General features: G+C 38.7%; 3 protein-coding genes across 3 annotated transcripts in view; 1 reads left to right on the top strand and 2 right to left on the bottom strand.

The window, feature by feature from the left end:
• Nucleotides 1-22686, bottom strand: part of ATP6V1H (ATPase H+ transporting V1 subunit H) — a 202612-nt gene that overhangs the window by 101053 nt on the left and 78873 nt on the right. The window lies entirely within an intron of this gene.
• LYPLA1 (lysophospholipase 1) lies at nt 4119-12784 on the bottom strand. Its single transcript, XM_065753293.1, has 9 exons — nt 12684-12784; nt 12347-12378; nt 10203-10268; nt 8883-8930; nt 8023-8093; nt 7374-7447; nt 6728-6829; nt 6134-6307; nt 4119-4647 (listed from the first exon to the last, which is right to left on the bottom strand). Exons 1-9 carry the CDS (start codon nt 12750-12752, stop codon nt 4594-4596), a joined length of 690 nt encoding a protein of 229 aa, XP_065609365.1. The 5' UTR covers nt 12753-12784; the 3' UTR covers nt 4119-4593.
• On the top strand, nt 14439-21782 carry MRPL15 (mitochondrial ribosomal protein L15). Its single transcript, XM_065753292.1, has 5 exons — nt 14439-14592; nt 16712-16869; nt 19108-19273; nt 19766-19889; nt 21224-21782. Exons 1-5 carry the CDS (start codon nt 14494-14496, stop codon nt 21559-21561), a joined length of 885 nt encoding a protein of 294 aa, XP_065609364.1. The 5' UTR covers nt 14439-14493; the 3' UTR covers nt 21562-21782.

The raw sequence follows: 22686 nt of genomic DNA, 5'->3' as shown, positions 1-22686 counted from the left end.
AACTCTAGGCAACTTTTCTCCTCAAGATTACTTAACTACAAAAAAAAGGATGCCAGAGTTAAAAGCAGACATCGAAAACTATTCCAAAAGACTTCCAAAAATATGAACTGACAAATCACTTTGTATATTGTTGTATCTTTACATTACTAGCTACATCCTCACGTTGCCATTATATATTCACATTTAGCACTGCATCTAACATGCATTTACATACATTTATTAAGTGCATAAATGCACTCCACTACCTCCTAGACATCAGCCTATGCAGACAAGCAGACTTTTAGTTTAATTAAGCTGCTGGTGGGTGAAAGTCTACTTTTACCACATGTAGGCCCTACATTCTCTCAAGTTTCTTCAGACAAACACTTCACAGCATTTCTTTCCAGATGATCTCTGTTTTCTATTGGGATTACTTCATCCTACACATACCAACAATCGGCCTCAAATATTAGTTAACCTGAAGAGCATGTAACCCCAACGCCAACCATAAATCTGCTTCTTTAACAAAAATATTAAGTGTTATGTATGCTGAACATAACGTAACTTCAAAGGCTTCCTAACACAACACAACCCCTACAGAAAGGTCTAACAATATACAGTAAGAAGACTTTGCTATTTAGTGTCCTACAGAAAAAGTACTAGAGAAAAATATTTTAATTTCGTCCATGTTTCAGCAAGCTAAACTGAAGTCAACCTTGAACATGAAAAATAAAATCACATTTAACATTTCTCAACAAGGCAGCAAATCATATACTAGCATTCATTTACTTTTGATAACTACACATCATCATGCTTTTGTATTACATTACAGAATCACTCACACACTACTATGTATTACATTTGCAAGAAGCCTCTGAAGCGCTTGGTTGACAGCACACAAAAGCTCAACTTCTTCCAGGGCTGCATGGAAGAAGTTGTGAGCACTTACCAAACACCCACTGATATTTTTCACATATGAAAAAGCTGAAAGATTTTACATTTTCCTTACTAAAGAAGTAATTTCCCAAGTTAAGATTCCTTGATAAATGAGCAAACTAACTAGATAACATTTTAAATGTTTATATTAAATATAAATGGCTTATAGTTCATAACATAAAGAGCAAGTGTTCGGTATTCCTTTATAAAAACTTAGTATATGCAGACCTTGCACATTCATTAACATCTTCAAGGTTGTTCTTAATCATATCTGTTAACATGAACAGCACCCCTACATAAGAGATGCATCCTAATAACTTTAATGAAGTTCAGTGCACCCCATCAGAGAGAATATGTTTTAATTAACAATCCTAGTATCAGCTACAGTATACAGTACCTTTTACCAATCTACTGTGTTGGAATCACACAAGGCAGGAAGAAGAGACCAGAGTATACAGCCCTCACCACAGTTTTACTTCAAGGCTGGCTGAAAGACTAGGCTTGTGATACATGACTTGATGTGTTTATTTAAAAAACGAGCAACAAGTAAAAACTTCTAACAAGAAGTTATGACTTCTGACTGCACAAAACTGCAGCTGAATCTAAGCACCAATTAAAATTAAAATGTGGAAGGGAGATTGAACCCCCCTTAAAAAAAAAAAAAGACACTTTCATATCAATGCTTTAACAGGTTTGACAGATACCATACCCTTCAGGGGAAGCTTAACACTGCAAAAACAATACTAATTCTTGGCCAGTTTTAAATTGTAGCTTCTGAGAATAGGATCTTCATATTTGGAACACTGACAGCCCACCATCTCCATTTTAACAGGAAACTGTAGAAATAAACACATCGGGCCAAGCTATCATTAAGCCTACACATACACACCAGTTATGACAACAATCAAATCACATCAGGCAGTGAATAAGTTCAGCTACAAGATCACAAACAGCTTTCCAAGTAGCTGGGAAGTTAAAAACAGTCAGGAGCTCAGGACACTGTACTGTGGGAAGAGACAGGAGAGGCTTCAAATACATCCACAAAGTTTTCTCTAGTTTCTGAACTATTTAGGAACTCCTAACTACAACACAGTCATCTTCCCCAGCAACATGAATGTGAGGAAGGACTCTTCTTAGAAGACAGAAATTTAAGTAAGTCATGACATTTACTTACATTCACTTTGGTAACACAGCTCTTTGTGGTTAAAGTAAGCAGCAAAACAACAGTATAACAAAAATCTTGTTATGATAGCTGGGTATTTGAACACAATTACCATATAAAGCATTTATAAAAGAACAATTGAAAGCAACACAGAGCTGAAGCTGACAGTTAAAATGCAGAAGTACTAGAAACTGAATGCAAACTATGAACACAGTGCCTCAGATTAGAGAACAGTGTTAAGATAGAACAGAATAAAGCAAGGAGTGATCTCACTTTAGCATCTTAGAAGTATTTTTTTTAAATTATTCCAAAAGAAGAAGAAAAAGTCGAACAAGTAGACAGTCAATTTAAAGATGAACAAGAGCAGCTGAATGGTGTTACTGAACAACTTACAAAGATGACAAGAAAATAGTACAGAAAAAAAAATCAGAAACTCATGTAGAACTTTGGGAACACGCCAATATTCAGGGCATCATTTAGACACAGAGGAATGAGAATCCATCTAAAATGTAGGGGTAATATATAGCTTGGTTACCAAGTCTGCAATACAGCAGGAGTGCAAAATTAGCTAATGCAATTCAGGAATGACTCCAAGCTAGAAAATATAATTTTCTCAACAGAACATTGGCACAACTGCAATAACATTATGGTTCCTTCTGTGAAAGAAATTAGCTGAAAGACAAATTGGCAAATACATAGAACACAGTGACCGAGTAAAAAGACTAAATAAACTTCAAACTTAATACTCCCTCAGCCACAGACAGAATTTCTAGAATTGTTTGAACGCCATGAAAATAAATCATTTTTTGTAATTTTACATATTAAGGGATAGTTGATAATCCAGAGAAACTGGATGAGAAAATTGTATTCCTCTAAATGAAGTGCAATACATAATGAAGAGAAGCACTAAATCTGAGAACTCAGACAAGGTGAATGTGTCAGATTTCTGGCAGCAGCAATGCTAAGGATTGTAGTTCCCATTTATATATTTGTACTGGCAGATGCCTCTGATATAAATCCAAATGTACTGTAAGAGGACCACTGATTAATCTGGCTGAGGAGTAAGTACTTCTTATGCCAGCATGAATCACAATGCTGACAAAAGAGATCATCACAGATGCATCCAAGACAGGAACATCCTCTGCTTGCAAACATATTTTTGTACAGAACATTGTTACGCAGTATATTATGTGCTAAAAACCACAGCATTTTTTTTTAATATTCCTCATATGGTAATGGCCTATAAACTCTAAAGAACAACTGTCTCAAAAAGGAAATTACATAAGAAAAGGAAAAAAAAGACAAAAAAAAGAAGAAACATGTTGAGCATGCACTGATTCCTGTAATCCAGTGCACTCCAGAATTGCAGGCTTCTGAAAGAAGAGGCGTTTTGTATTATGAAGATTCCACACTCACCTCCCAATAGTAGGTGATCATAGTTTTAGGTTACAATGACCTACAGAAATGTAAAATCAAATACTGGAAAATAAAATTGTATTCTTTTCCAGAAAAATCTCAAATGTCAATATAAAGTAAAGACAGTAGCAGGCAGTAAGAATGTGTTACAGATTAGACCAATACACAAAACTAAAAACTACACAGCTGCATTGTTTTCATTTAGTTAGTCCAAAGCAGACAGAAAAGTCAAAACTATATGCTGGAACAGCTCACGTAAAATATATCATCAAAATTTCTACATAAATGAAAGCTACAATTTTAAAGCATAAGATGAATATTCATATATTTCAATATGAAAATAGGAATTTTAAATGAAACTCAAATTATTCCTATGCACTTCTTCAGAATTCTGTTCAAATCAGCATTTGACATAAATTTATAGTAACCTAAAACAAATGGCAGCAGCACAGCAACAAATGATGGACTAATGAGGAATGAGTCCCTTTCTAATTTCCGTGGTATCTACTTGCATCAAAACATTTAAAATTGAGGTGTTTTAAATACAGGAAATATTTCTACTGACTACAACAGCCACCCTAAAAGAAAAGCCCTTCCTATTTGCAGCAACAATTAATGCTTAATGTTTAAAGCTTTGTCCTCAGTAACATTTATTCTGCCATCATATGCTCACTTTGTTACAGGTTGTGCACTTCATACATCCATTACAAACGTTTTAATTTTTTTCCAATGAGTACTAAGAACAAATCATGTCTCAAGTATACTAAACTGGTCACATTTATGTTGCTCACAGAAGTTTAGTCTTTGATTGTACAAATAGTTTAAAATTCTGCAATCAAAAGTCTTAAAACAGTTACATTCAGGTTACACTCTATCACTGTTTCCTAGCTTCATCATATTGCAATTCCATCTGTGAATGATCGATACTAAAAAGATTATCATTTTTGTATATAATTTATTCCTTGTCCTAAGTATCAGTTTGCAACACAGTAGTTTAACACTGCAGGTACAGAAGTAATGCTTCCTATCAGGCATGTGAAAAGATTAATTCTACCACAGTTGATGCTGGTGTTTATGTAGAAGGCTTCTCACATGTCATTTCAGTCTACGGGAGGTAGATGTTTGTCTATGAACTGCTTTATATCCATCATCTCCTGTTCAAAGATAAAGGTATGTATTAGTTAAGTTCCTTACTAATGTATATTCATTAAATAGTTACATAATTTCAATTATGAGCAGCTGGTCTACAAATATTGAATGTTTAATTAGTTACTTCATATGTTTTAATCACTCTGCACACAGCAAGTCAGTGCTGTTAAGTCATCAAGGCACCAGGTGTATCTTTACTCAGAAAATGTTAAAATACAGGAAAAGAGCAAAGGTCAACCTTCTCTCTCTCTCCCTGTCTATTACATATTAATCAAGTGATCAGAACAGCACCAGGCTGAGGCTGGATTGGATTTGAAGGTAGCTGAAGCTGTAGTTTCATCCCTGCTTTAAACTTTGCAAGTAAGCAGTGGCATGAAAAGCCAGCAGGTCCTCCTCCTAGCCTAACTGCTTTACCTTCATGATGCTTTCCTCCTTAAGTTCAGAAAAGCAATTCAGTGAATTAAACTGTGAAACCAATCCACCTTAAAAAATAATTTATTTTTCAGAGTTTTTGTAACTACATCAGCTCCTTCATGAGAACACACAATAGGAGTATATGATAACAGAAATATAAAGTCTAGAAAATACATGAAGTTATAGCCCCAAAAATATAAATTATGGAAAAAAATATATGAAATAGTACTAAGTGTTGTAAGAAAGAGCACGTTTACACATCTGCATGACAACTCAATGTTATTACTGCCTAAATGTAATAAAACTGCATAAATATCCCAAAGACTTTGTTCAAGAGATGCAGCAATCCAAAACACAGTTACTGCTGCAGACAAGTGGAAGACCTGTTCCTTGTCACCTCTTCTATTTCTAACTCGTACCATTTATTTTGTGTAAGTTCAGATGCTTCAACTCACTAAAGCAGCAAAAATTAAGCCAGCGATCTTTAATATTTTTGCAAATTCAAATGGTTCAAAGAAGTTTCTGATCAGCTCCAGAGCTGGTGCAAGAAGACAGCACCACAAGGTCATGAGCAGAAGGGACTAGTCCACCTTTTTCTGGCAGTTGCAAGCCATTATTAAATCTGCTCAACTGTTTGCTGAGCCAGAGCCATAAACACATTTTGAGGCTGCCTTTTCCCTAATGTCAACCTCCTTCCACATTCTTCTGATGTCTCCATACAACATCACGCAAAATCCTCCTCAAAATGTCACACTGCACTGCTGCTGTGAGAATTCAATCTGCCTTCCAATGCAGTAACTATTAATGTGAGTGATTAATACAGACTAGGGGAAAAAATATATTGTCTTATAACTCCACCAGCCCAAACCCAAAAATACAGTTCTCTGAGGAATTTCCCACTAGTCATATAAACTTTTCCCTTGGATGTTTTTTCAGACAGGCATTAAGTTATTCAGTAAAATAAGTCAGTAGCATCACACGCTTTTAATTGGAGAAAAAAAAATACAAAGCCCTATAACTGTTTCAAGGAAAAAATAGAACTATACTTAGCTAAAACATTTATATTAAGAAAATTACCTCAATGCATGAGCTATGCATCATGCCAGAGTAAGTTCTGAAGGTTATATTGGCTGGATTTATCATAGTCTTTAGCTTCTCAACAGTGAGAGAACCAAACATTAAAGGAACCAGTGGGTCACAGTCCCCATGGCACTGAAGAACAGGAATCTCCTTGTTGACACCAACAGCACCCTGTCAGGGGTGGGAAGAGAAGAAAGACAGTAAGTAGGATAAGACTTGAACATCTCTGAGATAAAATAACCCCAGGGCACTACTCTATGTGGTGTGACAAAGTGAATTCCGAAGCCAAAAAAAAAAACCAAAAAAAAACAATGAACAAGAAGTCCTGCAATAATAAAATTGGCACTAATTTCAGAATAGCTCCTAAAAAATGATTTCATATGAACATCATGTTAAGCAAAGTAGCTACTGAGTACTTCTTCAATTCCCCTTCTTGCCAAAATTTAAACCCCCAGTGCCCTATTGTGAGAATTGCCAAGTTATCCAGCTGCAGATAATACTCAGCAATAACAACACTAATTCCTGCACAAGATACAGTCTTCAGATATACTCATTCTGCCAGTGCAAAATTGCTTCAGAACAAATAAATACCTGAACAAAAGAAGTCCGTAGAGGAAGCCAACAGCTGAGGGCTACAACACCTGCTAACTTTTGATGTGTTGTAAGAGCTGTATACAGTGATAAAGCACCACCCTAAAATAAACAGATTAGTATTAGAATTGTGACTTTCAACACTTGTTTCAGGGTCTTTGGTTTCTCCTTCAAAGAACTTTTTCCATTCCAATTTCTTCTTCCTTAGAACCAATACTTAAAGCAGTATTTTTTATTCAGATTGCAGGATACTGCTTGATTAGGATATTTTAGAAGTTCAAATGGTGGAAATATATTTCCCAAAAAAATCCAGATCGTGAAATTTCTAACACATTAAAAGTTAAGATTAAAATGCTAGCAAGGTGTTAAAGAAAAAAGATTTCCAGGCAACACTACAGAAGCTACATACATAACAACTATTAACTTTAAATAGACTGTTAATTACAGTAACTTTTTTCCACATGTTCATTTCTCAGTGAAAATTCATTATTTAGATAAACTGAAAGGCTTTGGTTGTTCAGGCAAAGAAAAACTGACACCTCAAAACGTCAGAAGCAACTAATACCTGTTCAAGTTTGGATTTTCCATATTAGGAAAGCTAAGCTATTCCCCTAGAAAAAGATGTCTCTTTCCAATTATACCTTACCTGAGAAAAGCCTCCCAGAATAATTCGATTGGAAGGAATTCCATTTTTTACTTCTTGATCTATCAGTGCTTTAACTGCAACACAAAGGCCAGTAATTACAATGCACTCCATTCTGTAGAAAGTCAAGGAGAGGAGATGGACCATCTCCCTGATGTCAACATAAAGCTCACGAAAGAAAAATCGTCTGATATACACTAACAAATTATCAAAAATCTATGATGCAATCAGAAATTCCAGTGCCACTTCCAATCAGGAAAACATGCAAGGAAGTCTTTCACTGCCTGGAAAATGGTATCAAGTTCTAAGTATCCAGCATGACAAATGAATGCCCCTATAGCTCTAGCTTGCTATTCTATCCACAGGCTCTTAAAAAAGAAGAACAAAAACAAGCATACTGGCTTCTCTGCCCATCTCATCTTTGAGGGTTTGAAGTGTTAAAAGTGTTTTCACTGATAAACTGCCTATTTAGTCATGAAGTTAAAAAAAAAAATCAGTAGCCAAATTTAGATCAGCAACAATACACTGCATACATATTACCTTCCCTAATAATTTTGTCTTTGTTAATCTAATAGACTCTTTCAGACTTACCACTAGTTCTTAAGAACACACGGAAGTACTTTCAAGGCATAAAACATATTCCTAAACGTACCATTCTCCGCTGCCTGCTTGATCCCAACTTCATCTTCCTGTGAATCTGGAGAAAGTCCAACGATATCAAACCTTGCAAAAATAACAACAAAAGCATTACTCATTAAAGCATCCATTCCACTACTTTAAAGCACAAAACTGAGATACTTTCCAAACCAGGATGCCTGTTAGCTGACATATTTCATATCAATTATTCAGTTTCCGAGAAATCATGAGCAATCTGTGACTGTGGATAAAATGCTTGACCTAGTCAACCAAGCTGTTGAGAGCTTTGCTTTCTTCTGTCATTTATTACAGATTAAACAGCACAGTTTTGATACTCACTCCAAAAGCATCAGCAGGAATTTAAATGTAACATTTACACATACAAAATTAAAACACTGTTCAAACAAACAAACTCAAGTTACTTGAGAAAAAAAAAATCATGAGGGCTGGCTTAAGAAAGTTGACATTACCGTATCTTTCCTGCTTTCTACTCAGAATGGATGTTCTAAACAACAGCTGCTAGACATCCTAATTCTACTGATGCAATAAATATTCTCACTTGGTAGCAGTGGTATTTATATTCATTTCAATACTACCACTGACTACAAAATCATGTACAACACAGACTGTAGATTACACATGGAAAATGAGATTAATTTTTCATGTAGTTTAATACATGCACATTAGTACTGAAAAATAACCATTACCACAGATACACAGAGAATTGCAGTATACTTTGAGAGCAAAAAACTTTTGATACTTCCAGCCTATTAAAAGAAGCCATTCAGGTTGGTCAGGATTTTTAATTAAGATCAATGAGCTCAGGCCTCTAGATATCTTTTGATTCAAACTGTTTGCAATTCAACAAATACTCACCATGATGGCATAGCCATGTTCATGTTTAAAGTAACCGGCATAACAGGCCTAAAAATGGGAATCAACAACACTGACGTAAGGCACATACTGAAATTTAATAATGCACATACAGTTATGTCATTAAATCACATCTGTTTTTCTACCAAACCATAAATAACACTAGCTACCCTGTAGCGTCTCCTCAAGGAATCGCCATTGAATGATAAATGTATTTGGAGAGACTGATTTCAGGGCTGACCATTGCTTGGAGAGCAAGCTAAACATTAACAGGCTGTTTTATATATCTACACACATGTAAAATACAAGCATATATACATATTTCATGTAGCTATTCCTAAGTAACATCTGCAAATCACACTTCCACAGACAAGCCTGGTGGATGAAGGCACCTTACACAGCATCAGCAAACCTAACCATCAGCAGAATGCACCATAATGGCAGAGCTGAGCCACGTGTACTCCCCTCAGCAGCAGAACCTGCTTAAGCAATGTCTGACTTGATCACAAATGCAAGACATTCCCACCCTCATGATGCTGCTGTATGGCATCTTCTCAGACAACTTCACTTGACTGTGTGAGGAACCAAATGTGGCTACAGTTTTAATTTGAAACAGAGGGATGTACGTTCTGCAGGGAAGACTGAAACGAGACAAAGGGCAATCAAAGAGAACAGCTTGCTTACTTACTGCTGTTAGAGCAGAAGAAAATCTGGGCTTTGAGTTAAAATGAAAGCATTAAAATATACCTAGGATTATTTACTGACTCCTCACCCTGCACAGAAGTACTTTAGTTCTCAAATTTCAGAGAGCTCCAAATGCATTATTTGCAGAAGATAATAAGAATATCCTGTGAGCCTTTGAAATGCACTGTATGTACCATGTAAACTGCAACTACAATACACACACAGGTTTAAGATGTGCATGTGCATAATGCAAAGTATATTTAATGGTCAATAAAGCAAAAAATTACTCCTTGTTAAGAATGGCTTTTAACAAATGGCCAGGGGTAAGGAGAGTCCTCAATGCAGTGAAAGCATGAAGTCAAAACAATCTAACTTTATATGTAAAGATTTCCAGTTATTTTTCAGCCTGAATAAGTAACAAAAGCAAAATATGAATAATATGAATGCAATTTTGTCCTAAAGTTCCTAAAAAGCAATAAATTTAAATTTAAAGGAATCAAAATTATTTTAAATGTTTTAATTAATAAATAAATAAACAAATGTATAGCCACCCCAAAATTCCACGTGACTTCATCATCTGTGCAAGTCCCTTAGTATCTAACTACAGAAAAGATGAAAGAAGAAAAGTCACAAACTTACGCGTGCGGGCAAATGTATTTTACATGGGGGCTTTTGATACCAGCAAGGGCTTCTGACCATCCATGCCTGTTAACAAAATACACACTGTATGCTATTCACGTACTAGCCTAGCTCTTATGTTTATGTTGCTGCAACTATACAGCACATACAAAATAAGCTGAATAAGGTCAATATTTATAAAATAATTTTACAGCTAGTGCAATATGCTGTGAATACATTACTAAATTTAAAAGGTTTATCGCGCTCTTGAGTTTATATTGTATATGTACAGCCAGGGACACTTTATCTAATTTTATCTAGACTATCACAACTGTAACACAGCTGCAGAAATACCACTTTGGCTCTGTTTAAAGCCTGCTCTTTACCTGGCTGGGTTTAACAGCTCCAGTACTGCAACATATGAACATACAAACACATGCTGCTTCCAGACCCAGCACTGGCCCAAAGTTCACTGTGCTGCTCCTGCAGTTAAGGCAGGTTTTCTCCACAGGCAGTTTTCTCATTTCTGACTGCACCTCTTGATGTGGGAGAGGAGCAAACCAACACCTAAGCTAGGACCATGTAGAGCCAACTCAATTAAAGCAGACATGTTAACTTTTGCTCAGCCTGCATACTCTCAGAATCAGGCAGTTTTTCAAATCTCAAGCATATGCTCTATGAATGCACAATGCCTGAGATTTGCCCAAGACATGAGCCATCAAGCTTCCTACAAAGTAGGTAACCAGAATGCATTATTTAAATTAAGAGCTCAGTGAGATTCACACCAGGGCTGAGCTACACTTGAACTCAACTGGACTTAAAGCCAAATCTGTGTAGAACTGCTGGCTGTGCTTGCAATTTGCTTTAGCAAACATTCAACAGTCACTGGATTTTCTGACTTCTCTCATTATTCAGCATCCCAAACTCACTCAGCACACTGGACAAGAGAGACATTTCTAAGGAGAAAACATCTGTAACAAACACAGTGACATAGCTGAAGTTAACAGCAGACCATCCGTAATACCCTGTTTTTTGTATCATCCTAAAACATTAATGCATGCTACATGAAGTTAAGGAGGTTTCAAACACACAGAGTGCACAGGCATTTGAAATTTGGGCTGGAGATGGCAACCTGCTTCCTACCGATACTTTTATATATATAATTAACAAACTGTGGGTGATCTTACTTGCAGAGTATTAGCAATAAAGCACAAAAGACCAAGGAAGGATCTAAAGGAAAAAAAATGACTGAGAAGAACTAGTTAAGTGAAAATTTGGAGATCTTTTTTCTTTTAGCCAAGAGTAAAGATTAATTTGACAGATTTCAAAAACTGCACTGCATAAACATTTACGCTGATTCTCTACGACAATCCTCTGTGTTGCACAGTTCCTTCAGTTTTTGACAAGTGTGTACAGGTCTCAGTGCCATTAATGTAGAGATAAGAGAGAAAACGAATACAATCTTAGTGCCAAGATGCAGTAAGGGACTGCAGCCCCAGCCACATCCTACCTGCCAATTGGGAGAGGTAGTACAAAAAAGGTGCCAAGCAGTGAGCACAACCAGCGGGAGCAAATATCTCCCCTTGTAGAACATCACCAAGTGCATGGCCTCTTACATTTTTTCCAAGTTGTTCTGAGTCCAGACAGAGACATCTGTGACAATGGTTCACTACCCAGGAGTTTGCTTAGATACACTCATGCCCAGGCTTACTTTATTACCATGTACTGGAGAAGAAGGAGTCAAATAACTGCAACTAGAAGTAAAAAGCAACGCGCCAGGCCAGAAAGAAAAGAACACTACACTGAGCCAAGCACAGGAACAGTCAGGAACCTGCTGTCTGGAAAGAAAACCCAAAGCACACCCACTTCTTCCACCAAATCTGAATGGCGAAGTATCACATTCAGAGTAAACTACGGGTGTGGGAGCATAGGAAAGATCTTCTGAGTACTCAGGAATTACACTGGGCTATTCAAATCAAATATCTGTCACCATCATCCCAATACATTTGATGTTTCATCTGACGTTAATCGCTGCAGTCAGCCGCCGGGACGCAGCAAAGTACCAACTTGAATCAACTTTCAGCAGCTCACTTCTCTAAGGCACACAACCTTACACCCGGCACTCTTCACAGCTACTGGCAGTCACAACAGATCGCCATACACACCCGGTATCTCCCAATCCATGAAGAAAAATCACCTACGGAAAAAAAAAATCGCGCTATGAGACGACACGACTTAAGGAAAGCGAGTGCCCCTCTCCAACGGCGCCCACACCCGCGGGGTCAGCAGGGCGACGTTCCCGGGCTGCAGACCCCGGCCGTCACCGCCCCGCCCCGCCCGCTGACACCGCGACCTTTCCGACACCGGGAGCCGTGGCTCTGCGCGGGCCTCGCACCGCCCGCCTTCAGCCGGGCCCGGCGGAGAACAAAGCGAGGTGGGGGCCGCCGCCCGGCAGGGCTCCCGAAGCTTGCGCCGTCCCGCCCCGTTCCCGCCCGGACTCACGGCGGCCGTCGCCTTCCTGGCGGCCGGGACGATGGCGGGGAGCGGTGCCGACATGTTGTTGCCGCACATACACTGGAGTGCCGGGCGGCCGCGGAACGACGGCCAGCGGCAGGAGGCGGGGCGGGCGGGGGCCGGGGGCGGGGATGTTCCCGCCGTCCCCGCCCCGATTGGATGCGGCGGGGTTGGCGGGAGAGCGGCGGAACATGAGCCAGAAGTGTGCCCAGGTGGCCGAGAAGCTAATGGCATCTTGGCTTGTATCAAATAGTGCAGCCAGCAGGAGCAGGGCCGTGATCATCTCCGTACTCAGCACTGCTGAGGCCGCACTTCGAGAATTGTCTGGAGTTTTGGGCCCCTCACTACAAGAAGGCGATGAGGCCCTGGAGCATGTCCAGAGAATGGCAGCAAAGCTGTGTGGGGTCCAGCACAGGTCTGATGGGGAGTGGCTGAGGGAGCTGGGATTGTTCAGTCTGGAGAAGAGGAGGCTCGGGAGATCTCATTGCTCTCTACAACTCCCTGGAAGGACGATATGATGAGGTGGGGATCGGCCTCTTTTCCCAGGTTAACCAATAGGACGAGAGGTGATGGCCTCATGTTGCAGGTTCATGTTGGATATTAGGAACGATTTATTTTCAGAAAGAATGCTGAGGCAGTGGTACAGGCTGCCCAGTGGTGGAGTCACCGTCCCTGGTGGTGCTCAAGAAACATGGAGATCTGGCATTGAGGAACGTGGTTACTGGGCATGGTAGGGATGGGCTGATGGTTGGATCAGATGCTCTTAAGTGGTCTTTTCCAACCCGAATGTTCCTGTTTCTCAACTGTCTTTCACCTTTAAAACTAGATTTCAAACGTGCATTCACATCTGATGTCTGCCAGATTACACTGCGCTTCTGTAGCAGAATTTGTTCATGTCTGCCATTTGAATGTTTCTCATAAAATAATAAACCAGTTTTTGTGCTTTGAAAGATTTGGGGGAAAAGGAAATCACAATATTTAACAGATTAACAGCAGGGAAAACAGCAAAAAAAAAAAAAAAAAAAAAACAACCAGCAGCCAACATTGGACAGAACTCATTTGTCCCTGGCAGATCAGATGCTTGCATCAGTGAATGAAACTGTGCTTTATAGCCAAAAAGTGAATGCTTCGTATTCATCTGTTCCAAGCACTCAGACCAGCTCTGAATGAGTGTGGCAAACACATTGCTCCCAGAACGAAATGCTTTGTCCTTTGTCTTCTGCTGCAAGCATCTTTGTCAGATACTTCCTCCCAGGAAATCAATCTGCTCGTTGTATCTTGCTGGGTGGTATCTGCCTAGTGCAGATGCTATTTGGCAGCTCAAACAGTGCGCTGTGTGCATGGCTACACAGCCGGTGTTTTTGAACACCACGAGAAGCAAAACAGACTTCATCCTGTAATATAGATTTCTGCAACACGATTACAAACGTCCATCTAATCTGTTGCTTACTGGCACAAGTAGATCAAGTAAGATCCAGATCACTGTGCTGCATGCCCTATGCCACTCCCGTTTAGACGCAGCCTGATGGCTTTAAAGGTTTGGCTTTATACCATGGGGCCTAGGGCAGTGCGAGCAACAGAACAGGGAAGAAATCCAGTTTGGGACCTAAGCCATTCGCGTTGTGTGCTGACATCCAGGCTAAGCTTTGCCTCCGCCATCTTGTGTAGCCCCCTACGCGCTCCCGCCCACCCTGGCCATGGCGCCGCGCGACAGTGCTGGGAGGCGCGGTTTACGGCTCTTGCCGTAAAGCAGCTCTGCCTGCCCGGCGCCGCCGTCGTCCTTGGGAAGGCAGTGGCGATGGGAGTGAATGGCGTGCCCGCGGCCTTGCAGCTGCTGCGCTCGCTGCCTAAGGTCAGCCTGGCCAACCTGAGGCCCAACCCGGGCTCCAAAAAGCGGGTGAGTGTCTGTGGTTGGTCGGCTTCCTGTTGCCTTTAAGGTCCGTCACAAGGCCTCTGGGAGACTGTGGCAGGCCTGGGAGAGCAGCCAGAGCGGGGTGGGGTGGTGACGTTGTGTGTTGGCTCTGTATTCGTTGAACTTGTGTGCCTCTGGCCATCTCCACGGACACCTAGATGATAGGCGGCCTTAGCTAGGCCTCAGGACTGTTGTAGCGGTTGAGAGATGTTAAAATATATTAAATACCGGGCATTTGTGATCGGTAGTAGCAGTACGTGTGAAAAAGGAGAGGCTAGGCAGAAAGCAATTGTCATTCCAGTCAGTATTTGTTATTAGTAGCAATTGTTCCAAAGCAAAACTGAATTGTCTCTTCCCATCCCTACTTATAAAACATCAAAGAAGAAAAGAAGCCCAACTGATATGGGGGCAGTAAGAATCAGAAATAGAAAACAAACAGGGAACATCAGGCAGAGTATCCCTGTCAGTGACCTCCAGAGATGCTAACAGACCTGGTGAGTTCTGCATATCTCTAAGCCCACAGGCCCCTGGCAAGGCAGGAGAATGGATATTCTTTCTCACTGCAGTTATCAGGGGGTCTTCTGTCAAGTTGCTTCTCTAGATGCAGCTCTCTAAAGGTGAGAAGGACCTGGAAGAGGAGGCCCTGCATTGAGCTGGTGTTCTTATTTATTTATGTATTTACTCTCAAGCTAGTAGCACCCATATTGTCTGAACTTGAGGTTTAAATAAACTAATGGTTTCTTTCTAGTGTTTGTCCTCAGAACTTTTTGTTTCTCAAAGTAGCTGCTGGGTATAAGAAAACATTTTTTGTTTCTTGTAAGAAGAGTTTTTATGTGCTCATTGGGTCTTTAGCAAGTAACACGCAACTTCACATAAGATATAAGGTGTGGGTTTATTGATGTTTTTTTTCCCCATTTTCCTTCTACCTGTTGGCTTTCTGTTTATACAGGTGGCCTCAGCTGACTTTCCCTGGTATTTTTATTTTGGTGCATGATGGCTTTATTCTACAATTAATCTGTTCAAATGAGTGGATTTAAGAAAATCTTACTTCACAAACAGATGTTGTGAGAAGAACCAAAGTGTTTTGATTAACCCCTCTGACAATCTAAGATCTGGTCAATATACCAATTGCTTTCTGTTTTTGACCACAAACTGGTGTATGTGCAGGCAGTTGCCAGAAAGGGTTGGCCAACAGTGCCTTCCCTCTGACTCCAAATACCTTTACTCCTGCTGTGTATTTGTGCTGATGCTAAAGGTTGTGTAATGAGCCAGATCAAGGAATGAAACTGCTGAAAACTAATTAAAAAGTCAATTTTCATCCAATTTCATTCCTTGATTTATTTAATGAAGAGCTATACAGCACAAGAGATTCTGTAAATAAGGCAGCATAGTATATAGGTTAGGGATGAGACAGTTTCCATTAATGGCAGTAGTGTTGCCTAGCATGAACTTACAATTAAACTCCATGCTAATTAATATGAATAGAGGTAAGTTTTACCTTTTAGTTCAGGTGATTCAAGTATGTTAATGATTTTTTAATTACTTATGACCACATTGGCTTTTTTTATTAATATGCCAGTGCATGTTAGGTGTGCCATAGCTTAATAAAAAGCATAAAACAATGGATTTTGTGTCTTTGTGGCAGTTCTAAGACCTTAGTTTTACTAAATATTCTGTGCTGCACTGTAATTGCAAAGCATGATTTACAGTATTAGGAGTGCCCACAGTTTGCCTGAGTGTTGGATGTGAAAAATTAGAATGTAAAGTGACTTAATGAAATCTTTTTAGTAATGACTTATTTAAATTATTTTTGAACCAACAGGGATTTTGGAGCAAATTTAATTAAAGTTTGCTTGTGAACTTTACAAATCATGTTTAAAACATGTTGCCTTATGTATTGTGATGCCTACCTAGAGCTGACTGCAAAAAGCGTCCACGTTGACTGCTTTTCTGACCATTCTTCCCCTTATAAAAGAGCTGTTTCTAACTGTTTTCCCCCTACCCCAAGAATTGGAGTTTTGTTGAGTTGTATGTCTCAGAAATCCTATGTTTTGTAGATTCTGCTCTACAAAGTAGTTAACTAAATGTATTGTTTATTTTCAAGGAGAGAAGACGTGGCCGTGGAAGATACAGAGGTAGAAAGTGTGGCCGAGGTCACAAAGGGGAAAGACAAAGAGGAAATCGCCCCCGATTAGGCTTTGAGGGTGGCCAAACTCCATTTTATTTGTCTATACCAAAATATGGGTTTAATGAGGGACACAGGTAAGTTCTTTTGTAGTTGGACATAAAATAATCAGTCTGCTTTTCATCTTTCTCCTGAAGCCAGAATCTATCTAGTGTGCCATAGCAGTCCTTATTATTGGATAGACCTTACCTACAAGCAGAATCTCCCATTTCTTATGTGATACGTATTTCTCTTGATTCAGTATTTCATTTTGCTTTGCAGCTCTTCTTATTTGCCCCTTTTCTTTGCATAACCCCTCATTCATAGCTGTCTATCCCCTACAGTTAAGCTCATTTCTCTTTTGAGAACATTCCTCCAAATGTGCTTTTCCTCCATGCCTGTCTTCACAGCAGATAGTTGGTTGGAGTGACTGGAAGCAGGCACGTTGCCTTTAATGAACTCCTGTAAAGATGTTAGGTTTTGAAGTGTAGTCCTAAGCTTTTCTTAGTTATTCCAGTTTGCTTTATTCACCTGAATCTCTGATGTCTGCTAGCCAAACAGTTCTGCTTTTCTTCATTGCTCTACTTGCTTAGACCTGCAGTGGTATCATTTATGTCTATCTGTGCTCCATTTATTCTGCTCAATAAGTAGATCAATCAATCTATATCTATCAGCAATATCAAGTCTGTCAGACATTAAGTCGTCCTTTGCTATTGTTTTCATCACGTGCTCTGCCTTGTCCAACACTTTTCACATTGTGCTTGTTAGTGTGGTTGTCCCTCTTTGAGCTTTTAACACTATTCACCCAACGTGGCTTTTTTTCTCCAGTCTCTTTTCTTAGCCTGGATCTGTGCTGGTCTTTGTATTCATTTTCTTAACAGGATTTCTCCATCTGTCATTATGTTTAGGTTTTTGTAGTTGTCTGTTTCTCTTTCTTTTACATGTGGTCACAAAGACTTGTATATCCATACAATGCTGTTATAGGTATTAGTAACAAAAACATGCCACACGTAGCAGACAGTTTAAGAACGAGCATACTGATGTCATTATTTGTTAGTTATTAAATCAAACTGCAAGTTTAACATTTCATTTGCTGATAGAACTTCAGCAAATAGCTGTACAGTTTTATGTTCTCAGTTTATGCATGAGTTTATACAGACCTGTCCTTACTAAAGGTTTTCTCAACAAGTCTAGTTAGTTTTGAAGTTTTTTAAATTATATTTCCAATTACTGTCATTTCTTCCTCTTGGATTGATTTGCAATAAGAGTAAATGAAGAACACTTTTCATCTACAAAGGGCGTGGTGCAGAATGCAAACATTGAGCTTCTCATGTTAGCAGTGGTCATAAGTTTATTAATAAAACAGCAACAACCAAAATCCAAGCTTCTGCAGTGACAAAAATAGAAGGATCCTATGCTTTTTAATCACACTGGGTGCATGTGGAAACAAAAGATACTTTTTCAACTTAAGTGTGCTCCAGAAACTATTGTGGTAGAATAAGAGCAATGTCTCTGGAGTTTATCTTTACCTCTTTTTTTTTTTTTTCTTTCCTATCTGCATTGCTATTCCTCTGCTTTTTGAACTTTTGTTCTGTTAGGAACTATGTGACTGAGCTAATTCTGCTGCTTGTTTTTTTTGTCTTTTTTTTTTCCTGGCTTAGTTTACTATTAACAAAGTTAAGCTTCTTCTCAGTTTCTCTGTAAGCGAGTTCCAGTAGCAGTAGTGAAATCAATTGCATGAGGATAGTTTTGAGCATCAGCAGAAATGCTGTGCAGTAGGCAGAGATGCTGGAATTAGGAAACCTATTCTGAAGATGATTGTATATTTAAGTTAAAACTTTATAAAAGGCAACTGAAGATTCTGCTGAAGGTGATGGCTATTGACAGAATGCTCAGTTTTCTTTGGTGGTAGTTTGTTGTTTTTTTTTGACAGATTTTCCAAATGCAGCAGTGATGTTATCAAAACTGGATTCACTTTAGTGTGGTGATTATTTCATGTCTTGTTGAATTACCAAGAAATGCTTACACTTCAGCTCATGATGTTTTGCTGCTTCCTTAAACCAACCAGCTTGTCAGCAGCAAAAGGATAAATGTCATATTGGAGGGTGGGAATTGAACGCGGAGTGCAGTCTTGGTCTATAACTGGGGGCTTGTCAATTTAATTTAATGCAAATTTGGCTTATGAATAAATCCGTTTTAAGCATTTAATTGTTTTTTTTATGGCTAGCTAGAAAACTGAGTATGTCCAATGTATAACTGACCGGCTCTAATAAGGTTTGAATTTTGTGCATTTCTTTTTGTTCCTTTTCTTTTTTTTCCCTCTTGTTCCTTCCCAGCTGCCGACGTCAGTATCATCCACTCAGTCTTCAGAGGCTGCAGTACCTGATTGATTTGGGTAGAGTTGACCCTACGCAACCCATTGACTTAACTCAGCTTACTAATGCTAGAGGTGTAACAATACAGCCTCTCAAACGGGATTATGGTGTCCAGCTGGTGGAGGAGGTAGGCATACAATACCAATGTATTACTTCAGGCAGCATAAAGCCTTGGGTGTTCAGTTTTTTCACGCTAGATTTTCCAATTGTTCTTCTGTTTTGGAAGCATCCTTGCTTTTCTAAATTACTTTTCTGTAGAATTTGTTATATTAAACCCACTAGAGGGCAGTATGGGCTAGCAAAATACTAGGGTCTTAAGATCAGAGAGAATATATGAAAATAATAGTTAAGGAAAACATAACTATAGGTAAAAAATTATTTGAGAAAGAAGGTTAGGACATACTAAAATAAATGTATGGGAATTTTGAACAAGCAGGCATTTTTAATTGAACCTTTGTGACTAAAGGAGACCAATTTGATTACCCTTCCTGGGACAGTAAACAGAGAAATCATAGTATGTCTCAGGATAAAATGTTTCTTATAACTTTGCAGAGAAGAACCTACCTATGCCTTAAAATACTCCTGTTAATGTTACTCTACTATATATTGAAACTTGCAGGGTGCAGATATCTTTGCAGCAAAAATAAATATTGAAGTGCAAAGGGCATCTGAATTAGCAATTGCAGCTGTAGAAAAAAATGGAGGTGTTGTTACAACATCATTCTATGATCCAAGGAGTTTGGGTAAGAATTTATGTTCATTTCTGACTTTTTAAAATATGAAGATTAAGTTGCCCAGATTTCAGTCGTCCACTTCCTCCATTCTGAAAGCTTAAGCAAAGTACATATTATATAGATATTGAACTGCAGTGCCTTCTAAGATTTTGTTTTTAAAATACATTCATCTGTTTAGTCCTACCGGTGTTAATGGTTATTTACCAGTCAGCCAAATTGAGAAATGTAAGTTGCTGTGTAAATAGAAGAACTCGGAAAGGACTGATTCATTGAACTTTTGTCTTAACTTTTCTACACATTTAATAACCCTTGGGAAATTCTGGGGAAGATTGATTTAAATGACACTTGAATGTTGATATTTTTCATTTAAAATTGCTTTCCAGTTAAAATGAGGAAATAACTAAGTTAGAGGAGGTCAGAATCATTCCAATAAAAATGGCTATTGTTTTGAGTACACTTTCACTGAAGAATGTAGCTTTGCTTTGCTCGAGGCTGCATCCTGCCTGATATTCATTCATGCCATTTTTATTGACAATAATGGAGCTTTCATGTGTGAATGAGGCTGAGGACAAGAGGAGTAGAATTCTTTTGTGCAAAATATGTTGCCCTGGACTGATAGAAGCTTTTTGTTTTTTCTAATTCAGGAAATTATCAAATATTTAGTTTCAAAACATTTGAAACATTTGAAAAGTAATTTGTAAAGTGTAGCAAAAAACTAGGCAAGGTTAGTCTCACAAATGTCCATGTAGACTCATGGAATGGCTTGGAGGGGACCTTGAAGATCCTCTAGTTCTTTCTCCCCTTACCGCACTGTGAACACTCCATCCAGCTGCACAGGGCTCCATTCAGCCTGGCCTTGAATGGGGCCCTTGAATGGTACATGCACACCTTCTCTGGGCAGCCTGTTACAGTGCCTTTGAGTAAATAATTTCTTCCTTTTATCCAATCTAAATAAACTGCCTATCAATTCTTTGTTTAAAATAAACTTATGGAAACAGATGTTGTCACTCGTCTGCATAAATAGCAATTTTTAGCATGTTAGTGAGAAGATAACCATCTTCTTCAATGTTATCTTTCCAATGAAGGCATTCTAGATGTGTTAGAAATGCTAACTCATCTAGGATGTTTTAACTGATACTTATGATGACACAGTTCTTCTTTTGGGTAGGAGAAGCTTGTAGAAAAATCTTGTTCTGACTAAGAATATCCTTGAGATTTGGTTTTTGCTTGGGATGTTTTTAATAAGTTAAGTTATGTAGCACAAAATATGAAGCGAGTGTGATTTGTTGTCTCTAAATATTAATTATGAAGGATCATACCTAATCTCTTTGCTTTGCATGCAGAAATTTTAATTAAGCCAGTGCCATTTTTTCTGCGTGGCCAGCCTATTCCAAAGAGAATGCTTCCACCTGAAGATCTGGTGCGTTATTACACCGATGCCAGCAATCGTGGGTACCTGGCAGATCCATCTAAGGTTGCAGAAGCCAGACTTGAACTTGCCAAGAAGTATGGTTACACCCTACCAGACATAACTAAGGATGAGCTCTTCAAAATGTTAAGTACACGCAAAGACCCTAGGCAGATATTTTTTGGTCTTGCTCCAGGATGGATCGTAAACATGGCAGACAAGAAAATTCTGAAGCCAACTGATGAGAGGCTGCTCAAATACTATAGCTCATGAATTCAGGACTGGAGACAGCTGCAGGTGTACAGGAAACATCTGGATATGAAATAATGGATGCGAAGTGGTGTTTGTTTTCTTTTGAAGACTCATGCTATACCAGACAAAACAGAAGTTTGTTTATGTAATCTGGTGTAGCTTTTGCTGGTTTTGATTGTCATAATACTGTGTATGAAAAATCTTAATGTTTGGAAGTCTGAAATAAAGCATGCATTCGAGCACTTTCTCTTGCTATTATTTGCCATTTATTTTTGTCAGAAAAGGTAATTCAGTGTTGCATCTGTTTCAGTGGATGTTTCTGAAGAGTAGCTTGACTTAATAATTATTTAGTTGATATTTTTTCCTTTCAGTCTAAAGTCTGAAACATGGTTGTGTAAAACTAATCCTAGTTTTAAATTGCTATACAGCATTTTGGTTGATGTTGTAGAAAATGTTACCTTGAATACTTCCAAAACATAAACGATCAATTTTTCTTGGATGGGGAAAATTAAAAACAGTGGAAATCATCAAAGTACAGAAGGATGCATTCACCTCTTCAAATTCATAGCAATGTTTGAGATTTTGCCACTGCCAAACAAACCTTATTTTTCTTTCTTGTTTTGCTTTGTAGTCATTGCTTCAGGTGGGATTGAGAAAGACAGTGTGTACTTTGAAAGAACTTCATCTGAATTTCAAAAACAAAAGATAACTGTCTTAACAACTGTTGAAATGGAACTTAAAGTTTGTCCAGATGCAGATAGAATGGCACTGCTGAAAATGCACACAGTGGCAATGACTATTAGTAGTGCATCCAGTGATGTTAGATTACGGATTGGGAATGTGATGGGCAGGATATACAACAACGATTCAGTTTTCAACTTCATCACAGCCTATGCGTGGTAAGAGGTTGGTTTAGGTGGTGTAAAAAATAATCATTGTTATGGAACATAGTATGACAAGAACAACTTGATACAGACTGGGTAAATGTTTTCCAACAACTGCTTGTTTCACCAATAATACTCTAGTACTGCAATCCTACACTTTATCCGGTTGCTTAGGATTGGGCATTTTGGGATGACAAACCAAGCAGTAAATTGAGAGGTGAATCTCAACCTGTGAGTGATTGATCTGATGCTTCACGAGTTA

Source organism: Cyrtonyx montezumae, unplaced genomic scaffold (assembly GCF_038088225.1).
Source record: "Cyrtonyx montezumae isolate F1298 unplaced genomic scaffold, pur_monq_1.0 scaffold_8, whole genome shotgun sequence".
In the NCBI taxonomy this organism is placed as follows: Eukaryota; Metazoa; Chordata; class Aves; order Galliformes; family Odontophoridae; genus Cyrtonyx; species Cyrtonyx montezumae.
This window is presented reverse-complemented; position numbering and strand designations above follow the sequence as displayed.